Genomic DNA, 24,863 nt, shown 5'->3' on the forward strand with positions numbered 1-24,863 from the left:
TACTCTCATGAGGAATACTGTAAGATTGTTTTGGGCTTTTCTGCACCACTATGTTAGTGGTTTGTCTCAGTCTCATCTGTTTTGTTCGGATCCAGGATTATTAAACAGGCAATTGAGGCAGATTTTCGTGTTCAGACTTGGTTGTTTATTATATCTTATCAAAATTTATAGAAAGCATAACAGTACTTCTAGCTCCTTGCTAGAAGTAGGAAAAATGGCTCCAAGCTGAGCCTGTTTCAAGGCCTTTTAAAGCTAAACAGACCAATAAAAGTTTAACACCTGTATTATTTATACTCTTGACCCAATAATAGTTTCCCATGACCCCTAGAGTGACTTTCAACTGACCAATCTAAAGGTAAATACCTAAGTTCCGTGAAGAAGAAGGAAGAGAAGATGAACAAGAAGAAAAGACACCACCCAAAATTCTCCATCTTGTCCCATAGTTACCACTATACATAAAAACCTCAAATTTAAAACCCATCACCCGGTGAAAATACACACATCTAACCTACTACACATTTGTGATTTCTAACTTATTATCCATATTTACAAGTCTTCTCCAAGGTTTCAAGGTTTCCAGGAAGCACAGAAAGCTCAAAAACTTCAAATTCTTGAGATCCAACAGAATACAGGTGATGTCTTCATTACCTACAATGGGTAGTGTAAGAACCTAAAAAACTTCACCCATTCAGTCATGTAAAAGTAAAGACATAAAAAAGAAGAAATTATAGTCTGCTGTTTTTTAAAGCAGATGACTGCTGCTTTTCTTTTGTTGCAAGTCTTGCAGAAGCTTTGCATGTGATGTTTACTTTGTACATATGTAGACTTAAAGACTAACATGGAAAACTGATTTACAAAGCAGTGTTTGAATCATAGGGTGGTTTGGATTGGAAGGGATCTTGTAGATCATCTCGTTCTAGCTCCCCTACTATGGGCAGGGACACCTTCCACTATACCAGGTTGCTCAGGGCTCCATCCAGACTGGCTTTGAGCACTGCCAGTGATAAGGCATCCACAACTTCCCAGGGCAACTGTGCCAGGGCCTCACTACCCTCACAGAAAAGACTTTTTTCCTAATATCTATTATACACTTCCCCTCTTTCATTTGAATGTCATTACCCCTTGTCATCACATGCTCCTGTATAAAGTTCCTCTCCATCTCTCTTGTGTGCAGCTGACCAGTTTGTCAGACATGGTTAGACTGGGGACGCAGTTCATCTGAAAACAGACTTCAGGCCTTGCCCATGTTATGGGACCTCTGCAGAAGATGGTGGTGTGGAAACCTTGGATTTAATGTTATCAGTGACAGCCAGACTGTGGGAGGGACAGTTCTGCCATGACATCTGCATCTTCCCAGACAAAGTAGGTAATATTTCCTGTCAGTGCAGCTGTGATGGTACCAGGAAGCTTTGTGCTACTTTATCAGCATCTCCTAGGAAATCTGTGTTCTTTGCAGCTGAAACAGTCTTGTTCCCTTTCACACAAACCTGAGAGGTGTAGTGACCCTGCTTAATGTGGTCAAATAGCACTTGACAAGCCTCATGCTTCTCACCTCTCACATGAAGGGTTAATTTATAACTTCAGAAGTGTTGTCTTCTGCAGCTGCTGTAGATAAATGAGTGTCCTTTAGACTCTGTGAGTACATCAATATTTAATATGTCTGCTTAAATTAAACTCCAGTCAAACTACTGATTGTTCTCCTCACCTTATTCCCCCTTCAATCATTAATGGACATTTTCCACAAGCAAGTTAACAAAACACTTAAGATGAACTTTGCACATATTAGCCTTACCCTTTCATTACAGACTCTCTCTTCCTATGCTGATTGCATAAGGACTGCAAAAATACAAAAGGATGCTCCCCAGCCTGGACCACAGTTTAAAGGACAATAGTTGATCAAATGCTTAGAATTTGGTTATGTTTTGAGATTTTCCTCCGTTGCAGAATCTGGACCATTTTTAAAATGAAACCAAACAAAAAAAAAAAACCCAACCGAAACTCCCCAAACCTGCTGCCTCTTTACCCAGGGGGATAAAGATTTTGATCAGATTTAGGGTGTTCAGCACCAGCTACATTCCTTGCTGGGAAGGACCCCTTCCTAGATGGTTGTTTGAATATCCTCTACTTTTCCTCTCTGTGCCTTCAGAAGCTGCTACTAGTGCACTGTCTGCGAAGTAGAGAACATTCCTTGATCTTCTGTTCACTGGTACAGCTGCGAGTGACCCAGAACAGCACATCCTGCAACCGTGATGTACCAAAAATCAGGTAAATTTTTAACTAGGTGCTGCTCTCATTCCTGGTCATGCTACACAAGTACCTTTATCCTTTGGATTCGTAGATCCCCCATAGGCTGCGGGGAAAAGTGGCTTATGGGAATTATTCAGTGTTTTACTTCATTTTCTATTTTAAAGTGAGGATTTAAGAATTCTGGTGATGTGTGGGATGAAAGTGTAGTTATGAACAGTGCAGCTATGGCACTATTACAATTCACCAGACCTTGGAAGGCCATGTAGGAAGGGTTTCTGAAGGGAAGAAATGGGAAGATTAACCAGTGATCTGAAATCTAAGCCAAATCGCAGTTGCCAAAATTCTGTAGGCCAAGTGAGCAGAAACCTAGAGTTGAACAGAGCCACATTGCTTGTTATGAAACCAGGGACAAAGGAGACATGGAAGAGGGACTGTTTCCTCTAACCTTGTTTTTCTGTGGCTTGTTTTCCCAGTTGTTTCTTGCCAGCAAGGCTGGCCTCTCAGAATTATGGTAAGCACTTGACTGCCATGTTCATATTAAGAACTGGTTTAATTAAAACAGGGGACTTGTCATCAGGAGGACATCCAGAGAAGTTAGAGTAAAGCAATTAGGGTCAATATGTATCCATTTAAAGTGTGTAATTATTCTCAAGCCGAGTTTCTTGTTCAGGTCCAAAGCCGCCTGTGACCTGAACTCAGTTTGGTTTATATCTGACTGGGCTTGCTTCCTCTGCATATGGATCCAGTGTGTGTCAATGTATTCCTGTGACTAATGTGCCTTAACTCTTCTGGACATTCCTGTACAGCTAAACTATTGTGAACTTGTGAATACACTAGTTTTTTCAGATATTCATAACCAATTTTGCTAGAGTGAAGTATTTAATTTTAGCCTACAAGATTGTTTTTTAAGCTTCTGTATCAAGCACTGTAATGGGAACTAGAGCTTTATATGCACTTGATTGCAAAATGGTTTTGTATTGAAGTGTAGGAAATAGCACATCTTGGACAGTTAATTCAAAATTGTTTTTTCCTAGCCATCTCTTGGGTGGCTATGGAAAGATTTCAGTTATCCTTTCAATTTCAGCCTGTGTCCTGAAGCCCAACAAGCACTCGAAGTAAACAGTGGCTGTTTACTGTTTGGGCAGCTCTCTTCAGTCATTTGTTTCAGCAGCCCCAGTGCACATGTTCCCAAAATGCTATGCTTCTCAGAGAAATCTCTGCAAGCATCAAGCTAGCCCAGCTTTTCCTAATATCTGTAGCAGTTACCTGGGGATGGAATTTAAGCCTACTCACTTCTTTTACTTGTCTAATGCATATGCATTAGAACAGTTCATTCCTTTTGCTTCACGGTAACCTCTTACAGTTTTTGAGGAATGCTATTATGTTTCCCCTCTGCCTTCTCTCTAGTTTAAATGCCATTTATTTCAGTTCTTCTCCCTGGAACAGTGTTCTAGAGGTCTCGGAGTTCCCGTTCTCCTTTCTTCCCCCCCACCCGCCCCCTTCAGTTGGCTGCCCTTTTCGACATGAGATACACAACACTACCGTGTGCCAGCTGAGATGTCTTAGACGTGAAGCTTGAATTTATGTCATTCTTCTGTCAGTCCTTCCAGTAGCAAGTACCAGAACACTGAACACTGTGAGATGTGGATCAAAGACATTTGAAGTTCACAAACCTTTGTAAATATTGCATAAAGGAGTAAATCTGGGCTGCAGGTCTGAAAAGGAGAGTGATGCCATACTTGTAGGAACTGCAGAGGGTGTGAACATCTGAGGCTGCATCGGAATTTCAGGTCTGGGAATATTTCAGCTCTCACAATCTCACTGGTTTATATTTCCACCTGCAGTGCGTGGTTACATGAGCTCTAATTGTGTAGAGGTAGCAGCAGAGCTGTCGCGCTGAACACGCCCGGGGTAGAGGCTGATGCTGACTGTTCAGTCAGCTTCTGCGACAACCTTTGCAGTCTGGAGGGTGAATATTGGAGGTGGCTGAACTTGGGCGACTTGACAATTACCTTGCCGCGTGTCTGACAGCGCTAGACGTGCCATGCGCACGGGTCCGGGCCAGGACTGTGATGAGATGGCCTCTAAAGGCAGTGGGTGCGCTGATACCCGAGTGAGTTGTCTCTCCCCTGAGCTGGTAGGCTGGGGTTGCAGTGCTGCATGTGCGCTGCCTGCATCGCTGTCTGCAGCGCAAGTTTGTGGCCTTTTGGCATGGCCGGTGGCGGGAGCCAGCGCCCATCCCCGTCCTGCGTCCGTTCCGCTGCCTTGGGGACCCGTGCAGGTTGCGAGCCGCGGCGGTGTGCCCGGCGGAGCCTGGCCCTGCGGCTGCCTCGGCGCGGGTGCACGGAGCGGGGGATGGCGGTAGGGGGTCACCGTACCTCCGCGCCGGGCTCTCGCTGCGAATGGAGGGGCTGCGCTGGGGACGGGCAGGGGCACCCGGGGGACACCCGGTGAGCGCCGCTCCCCCGCCGCTGCTCGGGGCAAGGGGGCGGCTCCTGCACAGCTCCGCTGCGGCCGCCCGGCCCCACGCTGGGGACGATGCTCGCCCAGGGACGCATGTCCGCCTGTTCCCGGCGAGAGCCGGGCAGGGGGTGGGGGGGGTCTTCCCGCAGAGAGGAAGCGGGACAGGGCAGCGTTCCGTGGCGGAGCTGAGTCCGAGCCGAGCGGCTGCCCCGCCTGCCCGGAGGGGCGGGGGGTCGGGGCTGCCCCCCCGCGCCGGGGCTGCGGGCGGAGGCGGCGGCGGTGGCGGCCCCCGGCAGCTCCTCCCCCGCCCGAGTTACAACCGGTTCGTGCCGGCCGCGGCCCGCCCGCCGCGCAGCGATGCGGGGCTGCCCCGGCTCCCCGGGGGCGGCTCCGGGCCCCCGCCCCACGGGCCGGCCGCCCACAGGTAATGGGGCCAGGGTCCTCGGGGGGACTCGCGCTTCGGGGGCGGGGGGCGCGGGCGAGGGGAGCGCGAGGCGGGGGCCGGCCGGCCAGAACCTCTACAGGGGCCGCTACCCCCCGGTTCGACCCGGCCCGGCCCGGCTCTACGGCGGGAGCCGCCCCGGGGGCTGAGGCGGGGGACGGCAGGACCAGGTCGGGGGCCCGGGGTGGCTCTGCGCGGTCTCCGGGGATAGGCTTCGGGAAAAGGAGCAGGAGCGGATCGTGCCACCGACCCGGGTGAGCGCATCCCTCGCTGTGCCCATCGACGACCACCCCTTAGTGTTGGCTGCGGTGCCCCCTGGTGTGCCCTGTTGGCATCCAGTGGGCACTGGGCGGTGTGCGACATAAACACCTGCCGCGGGCACATGGCAGCGGGCGCCCGTCGCCATCGGTGCGTGCCCGTGGCGGGAGCCCACCAGCCTCCGTGTGTGCCCATTGCAGGCGCCCCGTGCCACCTCGGCGGCTGCGGCTGCCCCGGAGCAGGGCACTGTGGCTCGACCGTGTGTGGCATCGGGACGGCGAGGACGACCTTCAGTCACCTCCTCGTGCGCGTCGGTGCGCGAATGAGCGCTCGGCGTCGAAAATGGCCTGGAGGTGAAGGCGTCAATGTGTAACGTGGGGCTGTGGGCTGGTCCCCGAGGGCGTGGGGAGAGGCGAGGCGAGCTGGGGGCTATAAGAGGCCATCCATCCCCACGGACACCCTGGCCAAGGGGCACGGACGGACTGAAGTAGCAGATGCCGAAGGGAACCCTCGCCGGTTGTGATGCGTAAGGCGGCGCACATCGTGCTCTCGTTTTGCAGAGATCATCTCTGGTAAATCATGTTGCTGGTGGTTTTTAGCCGTGCCGGCTCACACCTGCCTGCATGGATGCGTGCTAGTGTCCGGCAGGCACTAAGGTGTGCTTTCGGGGGGGTTTCCATCTGTTCTGGAGCAGTGAGGCTCTGGAAACAGGTAGGACTGGTTCTCCCGAGCTGACAGATTTGTACAAAGCTAACTGGTTTATGTGCTGCCCCACTGATGCTTCTTAATATAAACTACTTTTGCACAATAGCAAAACATTATTATGTATTATTACAAGTTTTGTTGTTGTTTTAAATTTCATATTTCTGTCAGCCATCAGAAACAGAAGGAAACTCTCTTGCTTAACTGACAGAAGGGCAAGTAGCAAAATGTGAGAAATAGGCAGACCTCAATATTGACAACCAGCAGGGAAATATATATATATTCGGTGTCAGACAGGCAGCTGCTCTGGTTAGAACATCAGTTGAAATCTGATGTCATTAAAGTACAGATGCATCTTTCAGTGAATTTAATACAATACTTATGCTGTTGTGTCACTACACGTACAGGTATTTGGATATGATGAGTATGTTAAAAGCAACTATAATGTGCCAGTTCTTATGTTCTAGGTGCTACTTGCAAGCTAAGAGTAGCAGAAATTTCAGATGATAATTGCAAGAACTTGCCTGAAACATAAAAAGAAATTTACAAGAAGTCTGATTCAGCTTAAAATGAGGGATGTTGCTTTTCTGGCTGGTACCGTCTTGATTTGTAGCAGTGCTTTGCAAAACTTGACTAACCCAGTGTTAATCACGCAGTGTTTCTGCTGGCATCAGCTTTCTTTGCAGCCATGTGCTGCTCGCAGAAAGCAACACACTTACCCAGGCTCCAGCTGCACAAAGAACAAATGGAAACAATCACATTGCTACTGTCTTTCTCAAGATTCCCTTTGCCACAGATTAACAGAAGTTGCTGTGCTGAGTTTCACTAATGTTTCAGTGGTACTCGTATTCCTTTTTTGTGCTCATCTGTCATCTTTAAGCCAAATCCTAAGATTTATAGGAAGGGAGTTCAGTATTGTGAGCAAAGCAAATAGTTGCAGCCAGACACTTCTCTCTTCCCACATTGAAACTGTTGTTCAGTTTGTTCTCTAGGGTTTCTTTTTGTTGTGGTTGGTAAAGGCTTTCATCAAGCAGCTCTCTTCCGCTGATTGTTATTCGCAGTGAGTACAACTCACTGAAAAGCTTTTTGTCACCAAATTTCAAGTTACTGTTAATTTCTTTATGTTTCATGTCTCTTTTTCAGTATTTTAAATTTAATTTGGTTTCCTGGAGTCTGAAATAATATCCCTAGGCTTAGTGAATGGAAAGGTTTGTGAAACTGTTCCTACCTGAATCCTGAATCTTGAACGGTTGTTTATCTGTTACCAGGATCACACAAGTCTTCCTGGTTGGTTCTGAGAAAAAAAACCCAAAACTATTAACTCCCCACACTCCCTTCTGTGTGGGCTCCATCTTCTTAATTTTTGGTGTCCACATTTGTCTTTACAGTTTGTGTCCTCCTTCTACACAGACATAAAATAGTAAAAGGCACTTTGGATCCCTCCCAAGTCAACGCACAGATTTGATGTCCATACAAGTGAAGGTTCAATTCTCACTGTCAGTTCTTTTCTCTGCTAGCAAGCTATTACAGTACAACTTGCCACTTTCAGAGAAGCATTAAATAATGTGCCAATAGAGAGTGGATTGATATCCATGGTCCCAGCAGTGGCTTGGTTGTCCAGGACATGGTTAACTGTCATAGCAGAGGGCTCTGGGGAGCAGGCTCCTCACACAGGTCTGGCAGCTCTCTGTTCTCTGTCACCTTGAGCCTTCAGGGGAGTTAGAATATACCTCAGTTTAGGTATCAGGCACACAGCAGTGTGAGGTGAAGGAATAACCTGCAAAAACAGGAAGGGAAGGAAAGGGAGGAGAATGGAAGGGAAAGTCAGGTAATTTAAAAACAGACCTTGGGATTGTATAGATCTGTTATTCCTCTGAGGATGATTTCTGGTGGGGAAATGATGGTGTTTTTTACTTTTTGCTTGACAGTTGTGGACTGTAAATGGCTTGGAGCATTCAGAGAAAAGAGATGGTTTTGATGCCTGAAGTTTTGGTTTTTAGCTGAATGATGCCAAAGAGATCTGTGATACAAAATAGGAGTTGTCAGGATGTAGAAGGTCAGCACTTCTACTGCTGTAAATAGGGTGCAGTTCATTACATTCAGTTATACTGTATAGCGTTGCAAGAGGTGACAAACTAATACAGAGGTTTTTAGTCTTTCTATTAGAAGAGACTAAGTGACCTAAGACTACAAAACGTTTTTCCTCTCATGCCCAGTCCTTGCTTTCTTCCCATCAAATGTTTCGAGCAGCAGAACTCAACTCAAGAGTTGTCTTTGTGCCAAATTTTAGGGCATCAATATAATGGAAATCAGTGTAACAGCTAAAATGTGTTTGTTTTGTAAAGTTTATTTTTTAAGTAAATGTGAGTTGGGGCTATTCACTGTCTACCTCCATTATTGTAGAGTTTTTCTGAAAACTTCCTTGGTTTGTGTCATTGTCCGCTTTTAAAGCTGTTACTTATTTCCACTATTTTTTCCTCTAGGCAGGGACAAAACAAGCCAAGTGATAATTACTTAATTTATGGAGAGATACATAGGTCAGCTCTTGGGGACTGCATTCAAATAACTCAAATATTTCATGTAGAAATAGAAATACGCTCACCAGGCATTGTAGTAAGTCACTGCTTACATTTATAAGCTTAAACAATAACTTTTTAACATTTATAACTGGGAATGTTGTATCTTCAAGGACAGTCAGTATATTAAAATTGTAAATCACTCCCAAAGGACCCAGGATGTCAAAGTGTATTTTACATGAGCAGGCGATGTTTTTGTTGTTTGAGGGCTCAAGGCTGCTGTCAGATGTTAATTAATTGCAGAGGATCAGTAGTTCTCCACTGAGATAATTTGTTTGCTTCTGAAGTTCCTCTGAGAAGATTTTAAAAAGAAGAAATTTCATGTGAAGCCACCGTTTTTTCAGAGTTGTGTTAACTCTTGCAGTGATACATTGGCTGAAAACTTGCTTTGTTCTTTTTCTGCAGGTAGTTGTCACATGAAGGTACATTTATAGGAAGCTGACGGATTTTTGCCATCATCTGTGAGTATCTACTCTCAAAGTAACATTTAAGTGCATCTGTAAATTAGAACTGGCCTTTTTCATGTGTCTATACAATTCCTCAAAATTTTATGCTTTAGGGTTTTTATTAAGTTTTCCATGCAAATTCTTAAAAAATTGCTCAAGAAAAGGGTGTGAGGAGCTCAAGTGGGAATTCTGTTATCGTCTGCTTGTTTTCCCCATTGCTTTCATACTGCAGTAATTTTTTTCCATTTCCTCTGGGTTCCTAAGTCAAAAAGGCAGCACAAAGCATTTATTTTTCTGCTTTGCCTCTTGGGAGTCTCCCAGAGCAGAGCTGTTACTGCAGCAGTCTTAATGCTTAAGCTGCAGTGTGGAGATGGTCCCCGAGAATATTTCATGAAGAAAATAGGGTAAGATCTTATCTCTTTCTATCTTCCAGGGTGAAGGAAATAAAACTGTTGAGAATCATATATCGGGTTAGTGGCAGAGCCAGGAGCAGAGCATGTGTTTTGTGATCATCACTTGGGCAGATTGCTCTCTTTAGAGAGGGAGAGCAGGCTGGCTGTGTGCACAGGGAGACTCCAACGCAATGTAGCCTGGAAAACCTCTAAATCTGCTAGATTTTAGAAATATTGATCCCTACATTCGCATGCTTGTTTTGAGAAGATGTGAGGGTGGTGGGTTATTTAAAGCCATAGATACACAGCTGATGGATTGTGCCATGCAAAGCAGCAAGGTGGTATTTCTGGAGTCCAGGAGGTGATTGCCAGTTTGGGGAAGGCTGATGTGTTCCAACTGCACAGAGGGCAGACACTCTAACAGGTTGTAGCAGATTTTTGTGTGCATTTTGCTGCTATCATGTCTTGGCATATAAGCCACACCTGTACACAGTCTTAGAGCTCACTTCACTAATATATTCAAAGTGATTTTTGGATGCAGCTCTCTATGCATCGTTTTGTTGACAGAGCAGAGTACTTAACTGTTACTACTGCCAATATGTCAGTCTTCCTCTTGGTCTGCCCCTTTCAGAGTGCACTATGTGGTGGCAAACACCTTAAAAATGGCAAAATACTCTGCTGAGATGGGAACTGAGTAGAAATTTTTTGCTCCTTTTTTGATATTCATGGTTTTAACAGCAGTTGACCATGGGGCTCTTTTGTTGAACTGTGGCAGATATTATTGCCTGAAGTTTTCACAAAGCCTGCTTAGCCTTCAGCAAACTAAATGCTTTTCTGTCCTACAGTGCTGCTGTATGTATGACTTATTATGCTTTGGGTTCTGTCTTTCTGTTAGCAGAGGTGCAAGTATGGTAGTTCCAGTTTCCATTGCCTGTGTGCTGTGCTGCAGCTGTTCATGAAGGATGGCTGAACCCAGGCTCTGTGCCTGAGTGTGCACTTCTCTGCACAGCTCCCTTGTGTTCACAGCCCTTGGTCAGTCACGTTTCTAATGCTCTGTTCTCTTTGGGTTTTGTTTGCACAGGTGCTGCCCTTGCCTCTGCACCCAGCTGACAAGATGGTGTTTCGGAAGCCACCAGATGGTGGCTGGGGCTGGGTGATTGTTGTCGTTTCCTTCTTCACCCAGTTCCTGTGTTATGGATCACCGCTGGCAGTGGGAGTCTTGTATTTAGAGTGGCTGGATGCTTTTGGAGAAGGGAAAGGCAAGACTGCTTGGGTTGGATCGCTAGCAAATGGAATTGGATTGCTTGCCAGTAAGTGCAGAAGCAGTAAAGTGAAACATTTCCAATTGATGCTTTCGTGTCTGTGTGTGCTCTTGGAATTGTATCAAAGATAGCTGCAAAGGAGGGTGCTGCATTTTTGTTTTAGGTCAAGATGGGTAAGAAGAATACATTTATAGTTTCACTATGCATAAACCAGAGCAAGGTAATGATAAAAGGGCAATAAAAATATTCTCTTTAGAAAATTGAAAATTATTGTATTCGAAAAAGCTAGAAAAGCCATGCTCTGAGAAACTGAACAGTAATTTTGTTGACGCAATTTTTTTTTTAAATGAGACTTTAAGACTAACATTTACATTATTGTCTTAAAATCAGAGCAAACTGTTAGTCTGAAATTATTCAAGTGCTTTATGGGGAAAAAAGTCAATAAACCAGTTTCTTATTTTTCTGCTCTAGCAGTGAACCTACCAGTGAAGGTGAGTGAGGGTTCCTTTGCATTCTCTATTTGAGAAAAAACTCCCTTTGAAGGCTGGAAAGTTATAGGTAGCAGTAGCATTAAATAAAGCAACTTTACTGGAATCTTTCCTTTAGTAAGACATTGTCACTTGGAGAGTAAAGCAGAGTTTTAGAGAAATAAAACCCCACCTTGAAATTTTCGAGGTTGTTGTTGTTTTAATATAAGGCATAGGTATTTACTGGGTCACATCACTAACTTCCGTTTTTGAAAGATTCACCATTGGGAGCTATTATCTATTTGCTGGATCTGGAAAAAATTGCTTTTCAGCAGGGCAGCTGCCACAGGCAAAAGCGATAATGTGGTTTAATGGACAAATACAGCTCAGGACCCTGAGGAAATTCTCCTCAAAAGAAAGTTGGTGTTTCAATAGCAGTACAGACCTGAATAAAGAACTCTGCTTTGCATGGCCCTGGAATTGATCAAATACTGTGTCACACCTGTGTTAGGGTTTTTTACCACCAGGCAGAAGAGAAATGGGCAAAGGCAGGTGGATCACTAACCACAGGATGACTATATTCAGTCTCAGGGTGTAAGTGGGTAAAGGACTGTAGATTGCTCTTCTATCATGTTTTTTTATTTTTCTGTGTTATGGGTATTAACTCCTGCCATTCATTCATCAGGACCTAAATAAACTTGAGTGAAAGAGTGAAGTGGGAGGAAAATAAGGATAAATATGGTAATTACAGAGGGAAAAACTAGGCAGATGGAAGCTTCAAGAGAACACCCTCTTGTAGGATACCGGAAGTCTCTGGCTTCTCTCAAGAGCTTCAGTCCCCTTTCCCTTATATTAACACCGTGCTAGTTTCCAAATTTTAGTGCCCTCTGTCTTGCTGCTGTAAGCAATTCTCAGCAGTGTGCTTTGTAGCTGTGCTGGTTTTGGCTGGGATAGAGTTCATTTTCTTCTCAGTGGCTGAGTTTTGGATATGTGCTGAATACAGGGTTGATAAAGTAGAGATGTTTTTCTTATGGGTGAGCAGGGCTAACAGAGCAGAGTCCTGCTGTTCCTGCTTCCAGGCTAGTGAGGAGACTGGGGGTGCATAGGAAATTAGAGACACACCCAGGACGGGTGACCTCAACTAACCAAAGGGATGTTCCATGCCATATGACATCATGCTCAGTATATAAAATGAGGGAAGAAGGAGGAAGGGGGGGGATCTTCTGAGAGATGGCATTTGTCTTGCCAAGTCACCATCACATATGATGGAGCCCTGCTCTCCTGGAGATGGCTGAACACTTGCCTGCCATGGGAAGCAGTGAATGAATTACTTGGTTTGCTTTGCCTGCATGCAAATGTGTGTTGCTTTATCCATTAAACTGCCTTTATGCCAACCCAAGAGTTTTCCAGCTTTTACCCTTCTGAGTCTCCCCATTCCTGGTGGTGGGGGAGAGAGATGGTGGCTGTGTGGGCTTGGCTGTGGCTCGGGTTAAACTGTGACAGCAGCAAATGGAAACTCCTGTGATGAATAATAGAAATCAAAGGTGCTCTTGTGACTGATTTTGGTATGGAATGATTAAATTGAGGTTTGACAGGTTAGGAGGAATGCTGTTTGTCCATGTGATTTTATTCTTTCAGTTTGGCATTCAGAAACTTAATAATTATTCCTACCTTTTATGCCTTCAAAATAAAGTACATGGAGGGTCTTTTAATTGCACTGATGTTACCAGAGTTGACTGAAAACAAATTTTATGTTCCCAGATTTACCTGAAATTAAAATCCTGCTGTTTGTCAAGCTGGGATCTGGCCCTATGGTAAATTTAAATTTCCTCCTTAAAATTATGCAATCTTATGATACAAGTTATTTAGTTTTCGTTTTCAGCTGATGAATAATATTATCTTTAAGTGGTGTATTTTAAAGTGACCCTTGATTAGTGTGATGGATGTCTAGAGAATGTAATCAAATTACTTCTAAATTTTCTTTAAAACCTGTGACTCGATACGATCTTTTTGCCAAGATGCCCACACTTTTAATTAAGGCTCTACTGGAGAGCCATTAAGATTCTCTGTGAGCTTTCCTCAACTTAACATCACCTTTCTGAAGCTGTAGATGCCAGACTGGAAAAGGAATGATAATTATGGTAGATTAGCAGCCACAGACAGGAGATAAATCAGTGTCCATTTTCTTAGGAAGACTTTTCTCATTGATAGCACTGGCAGTAACATTCACTAGCTTCTGTAACAGAGAAAGTGAGGGCCAGTGACTCTTTTGTATTAGTACTGTAATTTCACCAAACCCAAGAAGATCTGTATGGTATCCCCTTCCCTCTGTTCATGTAGTCTGAAACATTTTTTTAAGCAGCTGATGCTGGTGAGCACTTTCATGTTTGCTGCATTGGTATCCTTTCTAAAATGTTTACTTCTGTCTTACGTGAGAGCTAAACTTAGACTGGAGACATAGAAACCCAGTACAGAACCTTGTTTATTTGGATTCATTTCCTGGGCACCTGGTGTTTGATTTCTGTCCTTTTGCTCGCAGCACAGATGGTGTTGCTAAGGCCAGTGTCCAGCCTGAGCTGGACTGTTCACCTCGTCAGCTGGAAAGGGGATGGGGCAGGGATCTGGTCCTGATCTTCTTCCTCACAGGATGGCTTGGGTTATGACTTCCTGTGATGACACCTTACAGAGCAGTGGAAGAAATGTGCCTAGAACACTGAAAGACAAGCATCAGAGTTATTGTAGAAGGCACAGGTGAAAGCTCCTCTGCAAAATTAGGTGTTACAACATTGGTCAGGCTATGGCAGATGTGGCACATGGCTCCAGGGCTTGTTTGACAGGAAGAAATTGAAAAACCTTAGTAGGTTTCCCTTACTAAAAGAAGACGGAGAAGGATATGTTCTTAATTTTGCATCCATTTGGAGTCTGAAATTAAATTTTATTCATGTTACACTTCTTAAAAGCAAAACAAAGAACTTGGCACCACAGCTCTTTATAGTAAGAGTTGACTTCACAGTCCTTGACATAGGAGGAGACACCAGCAGTGTCTCCATTCCTACTTCCCTTCATTAATGGAGACAGAGCAAAGGGAGGATTCTCTCTTGAAAGGTATGCCTTGATAATTTGATGGGATGTTTCTGCTGATCTGAGGCATTCAGTGCTAGATGTTTAAAAAGCTTAATTTTGTGTTTTCAAGCAACGATTTTACTACTCTATAACTGCCTTTGCAGCATCTACATGTTTTTGGACAAAAACCTCACACAGACATAGCCCCCACTGTAAAGTATACAAGCTGTAAATAGCTTGTGTGTAAGGGAGAGGGTATCCCCAAGATTCCTCTGAAAAGAAGCCCAGTTCATATAACGTTTTTTAGAAGGGAACTGTATTTCCAACCAGTTGGGAGTGGGTTGCTGCCCAGTGTAAAATTTCTTTTCTGATCTATATTCATATCCAAAGTACAGGCATTTGGAGAATATTATATTTATTATAACCAGGTTTTAGAAGCGCACTTAATACGCATAAAATATTCTTGTATTCTGTCCAGTAGATTTCACATGCAGTCCCATGACCATTTTTTCTACTCTACAGTTTAAACAGGCTCGGACAGATGCCCAGGTAGGGTGGGTCAGATTAATGCAGAGGATAAGAAAAAGAACTCAGTTATCCAATACAGTTTGTTTAGTAAAAGGATTTTGTGTATGAAGTGAAGGAGGGAGGACCCTTGAGATTACTGGGTGGAGGGAGGGAGTGTTGTTTTGCAGGTTTTTTTCACTTTATGTAAAAATATTAAGGAAGAAAGTCCTAGTTCTTGATGTCCATAAAACAAAACAACTTTGTACTTGCCAAGAGGTCAGTTTCTATAGGTTTAAGTTCCTGAGTGCTGCAGGTGGCTTGTGTTCATGACTTAGGAAGACATGACACATCCAGGTCTCACTGAGGGTAAAGTAATTAATTCAAAATAATCTTAATAAAAATGCCAATGTACAAATGATTGCTCCTTGGTGGTCTTCCTCTTTGGTCTCTCTGTAAGATCTGCTGTGAAAACCAATCTTCTTTCTGCTGCTGCTTCCCATTTTGTCTGGGGATCTTGTTGACTGCTCCCTTGATAATCGTGTTGCTGACTGTGAGCCATGACAGGTCATGTGCAGAAGAGCAGTGCCTGTTCCTGTGCTGAGTCTTTCTTCCTAGAGTTAGCTTTCATTCCAGTAAACTGTGCTGCTATCTTTTTTTTGATTGAGTTTGGTCTAGTTTAAAGATACATCATTTGGAAAGGAAAAAGCCCTAGGGATTTTATTTGTAAAAGAGGTAAATATTTATCAATGTTATCAAATATTGCACTGGTTCCAGTGCTAACCCCTGGAGCTGCTGGCAAACTGAACAAAATGCTGGCTTAAAAGCTATTTTTCATGCTTACTATTGAGGATTGCCAGTGGGAGTTTTTTTAATATTGTTCATATTATGGTGAGAGCCAGCTAATGAAAACTCTTATGCTGCCTGAAGATCTGTTTCCTATGGGCTATATGCAGACTCCTGCATTCTTCAGAATGCCCACTTTGTGCAAAATCCACAGGGCAGGTTTCAGTCCCACTCTGTGAAAGTTGGATTTTTACTAGAATTTACTACCTTGAACTCATTGTGCTTCAAATATTTGTAAAGACTAACATGTTCGTGTGTAGTCAGCTCCTGTGCAAATACCATGGTATACCATGGTAATAAGGTGCTGTGCCTGGCAGAAAAAAAATGCCAGGGTTTGGGAAACAAAAAAAGGGAAGCAGTGCAAGGAGGCAGGAAAGGACAAAGATGCTGGCTGTCAGGGGGATTTTCTTTTGTGATTCATTTTCTAGCAGTGTGAAGTGTGTGAAAGTTGTGCCTAGTGTGAAGGGGAAGACAGCTGTTTTTCTGCTCAACTCAGAGACCTATAATAACTATTTTAATGCTTATCCTGGTGCTCCTTCTTATTAACAGGGCTGTTGCTAAGTTGCCAGATGTCTTGCTGTGTGAGATGGCAGATTAATATTGAGCTTACTGGAGCAGATTGTTTTCCATGTTAGAGCAAAAAGATCTCTTGTACTCTTTGTTCTCCTTTGGGATTAGATTTTGTAAGTGGGATAAGCTGGAAGAGCATTTCCTTGGGCCTTTGTCAGGGATGCTTTTGATCATACTCCAGTGGAGATGTCCTTGTCAGGTTATGAAGCCACATCTTCCAGCTCTGTGTCTCTCTTGGTGTGTCTTGGGGTCAGAGGGTCCAGTTTCACCTCAGATACTCTAGTAGGGTTCAGTGATGTCTGTACCAGTATCACCACCCCAGACTGGACAGAGACCTTCTGAAAATAGCTGTGTCAAATATAGAGAGCAGGTGGAAGGGAAATGCGATTTGTCTTAGAAAGGTAGTAGGTCAGAAATAAAGAATAGAAAGAGTGCAAATTCCTCTGCTTAATTGAATTATGCCAACACTACCTTCTGTTCTTTTAGTGTAGAAGAATTCTTTATATAATACAGAGTCAATCCTTTGTTCATTTTTAAATCCTATGGTTCTAGGAAACATACCAATCTTAATTTGCCAGTTTTAGTAATTAATTCTAAGAATCAGCAACAATCTAATGCTCTAAGCTTTAGTTCTCAGCATGTTACTCTGCCCAGGTTATGCTGGCCAGCTTTCCTTCCCACAGTGTGCTGGTTCTTGAGAAGCAACAAGTGCTTAGATCTTCCTTTTTCTTTGCTTCCAAAATCCAATTAAACCTTTCTTTCCTGGAATATTTTCTTGATTCCTCTCTAACTCTTATTCTTTGCCTGGATAAACCCCAGCTCAGACTCACCCCCCTGTATGTTCCCCGGGCAGATAGCTCTAATGTAGGGCAAAAGTTCTGGCCTGCCTTGGCTTTGAGGATCGTTTCACCTGCTGACAAACCTCTGCTCCTGCCTGCCAGAACTGCTTGTCCCAAGGCTGGCAAGCACAGGAAAACCTTGCCTGCATTCCCAGCTGCTCACTCCTGTCTACAAACCTAGGCAAGCACCATCCCCAGGCTCCAACTGTTTACCTCGTATCACCTTTCTGGGCACACCTCCCATCTGCTGGGAATCTCAGTTACGTGAGTCAGGGAGCACTAACCTTGACAAATGGCAGACTCCAAAATTACTGCTTTTGAAGATTGAATCGACCATGGCGTGTGTGTGTATCACTTTAAATGAGATGCAGATGTTGTGAGGTGGTTTTATTTGTTTGTATTAAATAATGCCATTCGTCTGTGTATCTAACTTCTAATCCAAGAGTTGCTGAGTTTAGAAATGGAGCTAATATCTAAGTTTATGTATGAAGGCTTGAAACTGTATGAAGTTTGAAACTTATTCAGATAAGTTGTCTTTGCAAGCCAAGTCCCTTTCTGGTTGATTATTTATGCAGGGCACCAACCTTGCATGCTACTTAAGATTAAAAGGTGTATTCCAGGTCACACAACTGAAAATAAGTCCTTGTTCTACAATTTCTGTGAGGAGACAACTGACTGAGTAGAGGCAGGATATGAATTCTGCCTCACTTTGTTCTTGTTTGAAGAACTAAGAGAATTAAGGACCAAGAAATATTGGGGAATAACCCCTCATGAACTTGAATGTTGGTCTGGCTGCTCCGAGGAAGTGACTTTTATTTTCTGTAGTTTTACAGGAGAAGCAGAGATAGGTAGTAAAGGGTTCTTTGGTAGGACACCTGACTGGCGGGTATTTAATTCCCTTGAATCTCAGCGGAGAGTGGTGTTTGTCCTATACCAGCAGATATTCCCTCTGTTTAAGCACCAGGTGGCATTCTTACAGCGACTCTGGTCCCAGGGTACTGTTTTTCCATTTCAGTTTTATAAATCGCATATCAAGACGAATACAGATCCTGCGTTTCGGAAACACGGTTTTTGTGCTCTGTCAAAAAAATACCTGCTCGCTTTAGGCCTGGCTGATGGTCTGCCTTGGTTTCGTGTCTCAAGACGAAGATTCTTTTCAGATACAGTCCAGTATGTTTTGTATCTTCCTATGTGTAAGGAATGTTTCGGTTGCTTTTTCCCTCCAAACCCGAGGACCCTTTCATGGCCTTGATGTTCGGTTTCTCCTTGAGAAAATATTTTGCAAGCCTGACCTTGAATATTTTTATAACTGACTGCTTTAGAGAACCCTGTGAAAAGGAGTCCTCTGAATTGTTATCTAATATAATTATACATTTAAATAGTTATCATAAGGAACATTTCCACAGATTGATATTTTTTAGAAGTTCTTGCTGGTGCTGGTGTTTACTGGGAGTGTTTTTCCTGTTTTTTCCCCTCTAGGTCCTGTCTGCAGTATATGTGTATCATCTTTTGGAGCAAGACCAGTAGCTATCTTCAGTGGCTTTATGGTGGCTGGGGGCCTCATGATGAGCAGTTTTGCACCTAACATATACTTCCTATATGTTTCATATGGGATAGTCGTTGGTAAGGAACACCTACCCTTCATTTTCAGGCTTAATCTTTATTATTTTGAGTCTTGGTTTATGAAGTGGGAAACAGATTCGTAGAGGCAGTGGTAGTCTGGGACTTGATTTATGAAGGAGTACTTTACTTTTGGACTGGGAGGGATGATGCAGGGGCAGGCTGTTACCATGTAGTAAAAGATAAAAATGTAAATGTTCACAACGTTTTGAAAACAGTTTGCCCTCTATTGACACAATTGTTAGAGATGAAGAAGCTGAGGTTTTACCTAAGGACTGGAATCCAACACATCTTCTGCTGGCATGAAATGCCAATCTTTAAGGAATAATATCTCTTCTGGAATTTTGTCATATACTCATTCTAATTTGATAAATTAGAGATCATTAGGGAGCAATGTTGTTCTCCACATGACTGAACTGAACATAAAATGCTGTGCTAGAGGCATGGAAATGCTGTTCTCCTGGCAGGTGGTGACCTGCCCCTCTGTGCTGCTGTGGGTGGCTTATCAAATTAACTGTGTCAGGCATTTGGGCACCTCGCTGGCCAGCGGTCCCGGCGTCGTGCTGGCTGGGCACGATGCCACGGGAGGCAGCTCTGGGGCCAGCCCTGGGCACAGAGCCCTGTAGCCCTTCCACAGAGCACAGAACTCAGCTCGGGAGCTCCTCAAGCCCAGCCTGCTCCACCCGGGCTCAGCAGCCAGGGCTGGTCAGGGGAAGGGAGGTGGGACAGTGCAGGCAGCTTGGTCGCCCTGTGCTGAAGCAGAGTTAAAAGGTACCTCAGTACCATGGTGTACCACGGTACACCATGACATCACCTGGGGGATAACAAAGGGGCATTCATTTCCTGGAGGATGTAGCATGTTTTATATCTAACTCTCTTTATCCAGGTCTTGGATGTGGCCTTTTGTATACTGCAACAGTTACCATCACGTGCCAGTATTTTGATAAACGAAGAGGCCTTGCACTTGGTCTGATTTCAACAGGTAGGACTTCTTGTCATTCTTTCCAGCTTTTCAACTCTGATACAGCCACCGCAATTTATTTTATTGTCACCCTGGCAAAAAAAACCAGTACAGGATGTTTTTCTCAGTTACTTCTCAGTAACTTAAGAAAGTTACTACTTTCTTAAATCAAAATATCAGTAACAATGAAGAGAAAAACTCAGGTTCCAGATAAAATAATAACACTTGCAGGCTTAAGGAAAGGATATTCACTGAACTGAAAGCAGACTCATGTAGCTTGGGCTGCATGCCATGGATAATGAGGGGAAACCTTCCATAGAGTCCTCTTTTTTCTCTTAGCTCTTGCCCAGGATCAGAGGTGAGAAAGAGATTGGAGATGTAGGATATAAATGCTGCATCACCACTACCTCACATGAGCTCTACCTTTACACTTTTTAAAGGCCTGAGTAGGAACAGTTACAGATGGCTGTTGTCCCATGCCTTGCTTTGTGTGTGCTGTGGAGAGTCTGCTCTGACCTCTTTTCTCGAGCAGCTGTCAGTGAGGAGACATAGGATCAGTGACTATCAGATATAGCCAGTGTTGTGAGATACTAATACCACATCCACACAAGCGGAGTAAATAGGAGCTTCTGCAGAAATGTTACTTGGGATTATTTTCAACGGCTTTGTTTTGGATTCTAGGTAGGTTGCCTTAAAGCCTGATCTTACTGTGCCCTGGCTAATTTTAGTACCTGGAAGGCAAAACAAGCATGGATTTTATAATTGATTTTTCCCGTGTTTAGCACCAAAGTATATAAATGGCTTGAATATAACCTAGAGACAGTCTTCAGCAAATAATTTTAAAGTTTGTCATTAAATTGACTTGAAAACCAATGTTCTGTGTATGTGAGATGACATCCACTAGTTAAAATGGATAAGTCCTCGCTTCAACAAGAACCTTTTCTTTAAATTACTGAGATTGCATTAAATGCTTATGTTCATAGTAATTTCTCACTCTTTGGTGTTTTCTTCTGAATGGTCAAGTTTCTCAAATGCCTGTTTAGTCTTGTAGAGCTTCAGAAATGCCTTTGGAGTAAACTCCCACCAGGCAAACCCTGCTCCTTAAACACCAGGCAGTTAAGGGCTGCTTCTAGGAGGGGTCTTGGTGAGCTCCTGGTCTGTTTCTGCCTGGGAGGAGGAAGGTGGCAGTAAAGATAAAAACGAGCAAAATGTTGGAGTGAGAAATTCCAACTGTGCTAACTCAAAATGGTACCTGAAGGGATACACGTACATGAGTGCAGGGCAGAAAGGTGGCTTAATAGTTCTTTGATGTTTTAAATCAGATAGTGTTGATCCTACTTGTCTATAAAGTGTCTGCTAGTGTTATTTGTCACAAATTGTTCAGATATTTTGAGAGAATTTTTTATTTTGTGGCTGCTCAATAAAGAAACTGTAACTTTAGGAGTGATCATGACTTACCAGTTCATTGAACTTGGGAGAGAGGAGGACAAATGAATTACCATTTCTGTGGCAGTGTATTCACAGCTGCTGAATTGTGGAATTTTGTTAGAGTTGAAGAATGGTCTTGCTTCTTCAGTTTAAACCAAATTTATTTTTCTTTTATAGGCTCAAGTGTTGGACTCTTTATATATGCAGCACTGCAAAGAGAGCTTATTGAGCTGTATGGACTGGATGGGTGCCTGCTAATAGTTGGTGCCCTATCTCTAAATATATTGGCATGTGGCAGCCTAATGAGACCTTTGGAATCATCCAATTCTCCTCGACCAGAGAAAATGTGTGTAGACAAAGTCCCAGATCAATATTTTGTTTACCATGGAAAGGAAAAGACCATTGAAGAAAATATTAGCATCCTTGAAAAGGGCTATATTGATGAAAAATGTGTGAACAATGTGCCTGATTGCAAACAGGATATAATTTTGAATAAGAATGTATTGAGTTCAATAAATGTAAATGAGAAAGACACTTACAAAAAGAAAGTTGTAGAACAGACAAACTTCTGCAAGCAATTTGCCAAAAGGAAGTGGCAACTCTATTTGACCTACTGGAAGGAGACCATGGTTCTTTTCAAGAACAAAGTATTTTCAGCTCTTTTTGTTGCCATCTTGCTCTTTGATATTGGTGGATTTCCTCCTTCTTTGCTCATGGAAGATGTAGCAAGAAGTGCAAACATTAGTGAAGATGACTATTTTATGCCTCTTATTTCCATTATTGGCATTATGACGACTGTTGGCAAACTGATTTTAGGAATACTGGCAGATTTTAAGTGGGTTAACACTTTATATCTCTATGTAACTACCTTATTAATGACAGGAGTGGCCTTGTTTGCAATTCCATTTGCCAAAAGTTATCTTACATTAGCGATGCTTTCTGGGATCTTGGGTTTTCTGACTGGGAACTGGTCGATTTTTCCATATGTAACAACAAAGACTGTGGGGATTGAGAAACTGACTCATGCCTATGGGATATTGATGTTCTTCGCTGGACTTGGCAATAGCCTTGGACCACCAATTGTAGGTAAGGGCAAGGTGGACAGTATAAACTGAACATGAGCTTGTCACAACCAGACAGAATGTTATTGCATGTCTAATAATAATGGCAAGATGAAATCAAAATCTGCAACAAAAAATAAAGGCTGTTTGGCTGATTGTGTTTGTAATTTGGCTTTGAGGAAAAACACATTTCATGTCTAAGAGGTCAAACAGTATTTTAGGTTTTCTATTAATTATTTTTTATTTTGTTGTTTGTGGATTTTAAATTCATATGTTGTTTCTCTACGTTATCAGTGCTGTATTACATTTCACTGATGCTCTTCTCTTTTATCCCCACCCTCAGGCTGGTTTTACGACTGGACACAGGAGTACAACACTGCTTTTTATTTCAGTGGCCTTTGTGTCCTGCTGGGTGGATTTCTCCTGCTGTTGGCAGCGCTGCCCTGCTGGAATGCCTGCACCAATCAGAGCTCCAAGCTGCCTCCAAATACTTACTCCTACAAAGTTGCATCTAACACTTAGGTGACAACTGGAAAACACTTTGCGCCTTTTTATATTATATAGCAAAGTGTTTTAGTAATTTTCCACTTATTTATGAAGCCCACAAATCCTCTTTCCACTAGAAAAATTCCATTGTTGCTTGTTCAGTTCCTTTTCCTTCTTTTATTTCTTTTTTTTAAATGTTATTTTTTAAAATAGTCTTATTTTGTGTACTATGCCCCGTGTTTTCAGCCCTTGTCTACTGTAATTTCCTTTCACCCTGTAAAGGGGATGTTCTGCTGTATTATCAGCTGTACTTTTTTTAAGAGGGGTTGGTTTGGAAAGGTGAACACTTTGAAGCAAAAATGAAGGGCTGGTCTTTATAGGAGAAGGCTGGAATTTCTGCCACCTTCTATAGGTCTCCAAGTTGCACTATTAGGCTTTACAAAACAAGAATTTGCCTTATTAAAATGTAGTACTGTGGCAAGGTGCTTTTAACATCATGCTTAGATTAACTTTTTTGTCTTTTTAAAGTTTTTCCAATTACAATTTAATTGCCAATTGTGGGAGGGAGAAGAGAGGAAACAAAATCAGCCTTGTGTTGTGTAACTGAAGTGAACATTATGATGAAAGTAAAGATTCTTATTACCACTGTGGCTAACAACCATGTTTATAAATATTGCACATTTTGTGAAGCCTCTTTATAAAACTGTTGAACCAAAACCTTTTAAAACCAAGGAATAAATGTGATTGTTGAAACCGTGAAAGGAAATGCTGACTTGGTTTTATGCAAGTTCATAATCTTTATATGGAGCTTGGAGAGATGCTCACTGAAGTCCACAGGTGAGTGGTTCTAAGCAAGGTGCCCATAGCCTTGTGGTCCTGGGGGCCTCTCTTGTTACACAACCACAGTTCAGTAGATTGAAGCTGCTGCAGAAAGCTTAATAGGGCTATTAAGAAGGTAAACCTGATTAAAAAAGGGAAATTGTGACATCAATGTCATCTTTGCTGTCCTTTTTTGGAATGGATACAGCAAGAAGAAAAGTCAGTAACAGAGAGCAAGAAAAAGCATGGGGGAGGACTAGTGGAAGAGGTTCAGAGAAAGCTGATGTGGAAAAGTTGCAACACTTGAACACCAAACAAGTCAGTGAAGACAGAGCTCTTGAAACCTGCTGCCTCTAGCTGCAGGCTAACCCTGTGTACATGTTGGGTTTTGCTGGCCTGGCTGGGGGAACACTGTGTGATGGTGAAGCTTTTCCTGAGCCAGGTAGGTGCTCCAGCAAAGGCAGGGTGACTCAGCTGGCTCTACACTGCCCTGTGTGCCCTGTGCAATGGTTACAGAGCTGCTCTCATGCCAAGCCTGTGTCTGGTTTCTCCTGCGTAGCCGTGACAGAAATCTATCCATGGGTGGCACATCCTGTGTGCGCTGCCTTCTTGCTGAGGGTCTGACGTTTAGTGGAGTGTGTTGCAAGGCTTGGGTGAGGTGGAGTCCATACACCCTGCATGGCTGCCTGCAAATGCCCAAGTAGTTCTCAGCAGTGCTATGGGCTTCAAGTATCTAATATGATTCTGGCTCATTAATAATTCTCAAGATTAAAGCCAGGTATGTAAGGAGCAGCCTGTATTGAAGTGCTGTGCACAGAATTACTGTGTTTGCACACCTCATTAAGCAAGAGGGATGCAACAACTAAGTAGGGCAGACCTACATGCAAGTAATGTTCCCTCATCTGGTCCAAGGCAGGAAAATCCAGCTTGGCTTCAAACAGTTTTTACTGTGACTTTCTGTGATTCTCTTCATTCATTTGTATTAAAACGTGACAAAGATACAGTTAGTTTGTCTATTTTTTTTCCCCTTCCATTTGTCAGCTGAATGTAACTACTGTGTGAGTTTTCTTCCTGGGTTGCTTACTCAGTGCATGTGGAAAGAATATTGAGTATTCTGAATAGTCATAAATGCAACTCCAGTCCTAAAATGTAGTCTTGGTTATCTCATATGGATTTCCATCCATTTTATGTGGTCTTATGGCAGTGGTAGTCATATTTCACCACGTTTGTATAAAAGTAGTACCATGTTTTACACATCCTAAAGAAACTGTGGGGATATCCTGGGTATGATCAGGGCACGTATGCCTTCAGATTCTTTTAAAAGCTCACTTCCTGCTAACAATAAATTCTGAATTCTTTAAATATGAAACCGATGTTAAATTAGTGGTCGGTCTGAAAAAATGCAGCTGGA

At 43.2% G+C, this 24,863-nt stretch overlaps 1 protein-coding gene across 5 annotated transcripts; it reads left to right on the plus strand.

Moving 5' to 3' along the window:
* The first annotated feature begins 2,180 nt into the window (after positions 1 to 2,180).
* On the plus strand, positions 2,181 to 23,394 carry SLC16A9 (solute carrier family 16 member 9). Of its 5 annotated transcripts, none has more exons than XM_014882344.2 (7): positions 2,181 to 2,265; positions 9,094 to 9,149; positions 10,608 to 10,836; positions 18,557 to 18,700; positions 19,584 to 19,679; positions 21,264 to 22,172; positions 22,491 to 23,394. In XM_014882344.2, exons 3-7 carry the CDS (start codon positions 10,641 to 10,643, stop codon positions 22,667 to 22,669), a joined length of 1,524 nt encoding a protein of 507 aa, XP_014737830.2. In that variant the 5' UTR covers positions 2,181 to 2,265; positions 9,094 to 9,149; positions 10,608 to 10,640; the 3' UTR covers positions 22,670 to 23,394. The 5 variants fall into 5 exon arrangements, with proteins under 5 accessions (XP_014737830.2, XP_088024938.1, XP_014737831.2 ...); XM_088168812.1 differs by lacking the exon at positions 2,181 to 2,265 and adding an exon at positions 4,070 to 4,360; XM_014882345.2 differs by lacking the exon at positions 2,181 to 2,265 and adding an exon at positions 5,059 to 5,134.
* Positions 23,395 to 24,863: the final 1,469 nt, after the last annotated feature.

This window comes from Sturnus vulgaris, chromosome 8, assembly GCF_052056855.1.
Source record: "Sturnus vulgaris isolate bStuVul1 chromosome 8, bStuVul1.hap1, whole genome shotgun sequence".
In the NCBI taxonomy this organism is placed as follows: domain Eukaryota; kingdom Metazoa; phylum Chordata; class Aves; order Passeriformes; family Sturnidae; genus Sturnus; species Sturnus vulgaris.

Excerpts from the sequence above, each read along its gene's own strand:
- SLC16A9 (XM_014882344.2), top strand. The coding sequence starts at position 10,641 with ATGGTGTTTCGGAAGCCACCAGATGGTGGCTGGGGCTGGGTGATTGTT. Across the intron at positions 19,680-21,263 it reads ACTTGGTCTGATTTCAACAG|GCTCAAGTGTTGGACTCTTT; the intron begins GTAGGACTTCTT and ends TTTCTTTTATAG. Across the intron at positions 22,173-22,490 it reads CCTTGGACCACCAATTGTAG|GCTGGTTTTACGACTGGACA; the intron begins GTAAGGGCAAGG and ends CCCCACCCTCAG.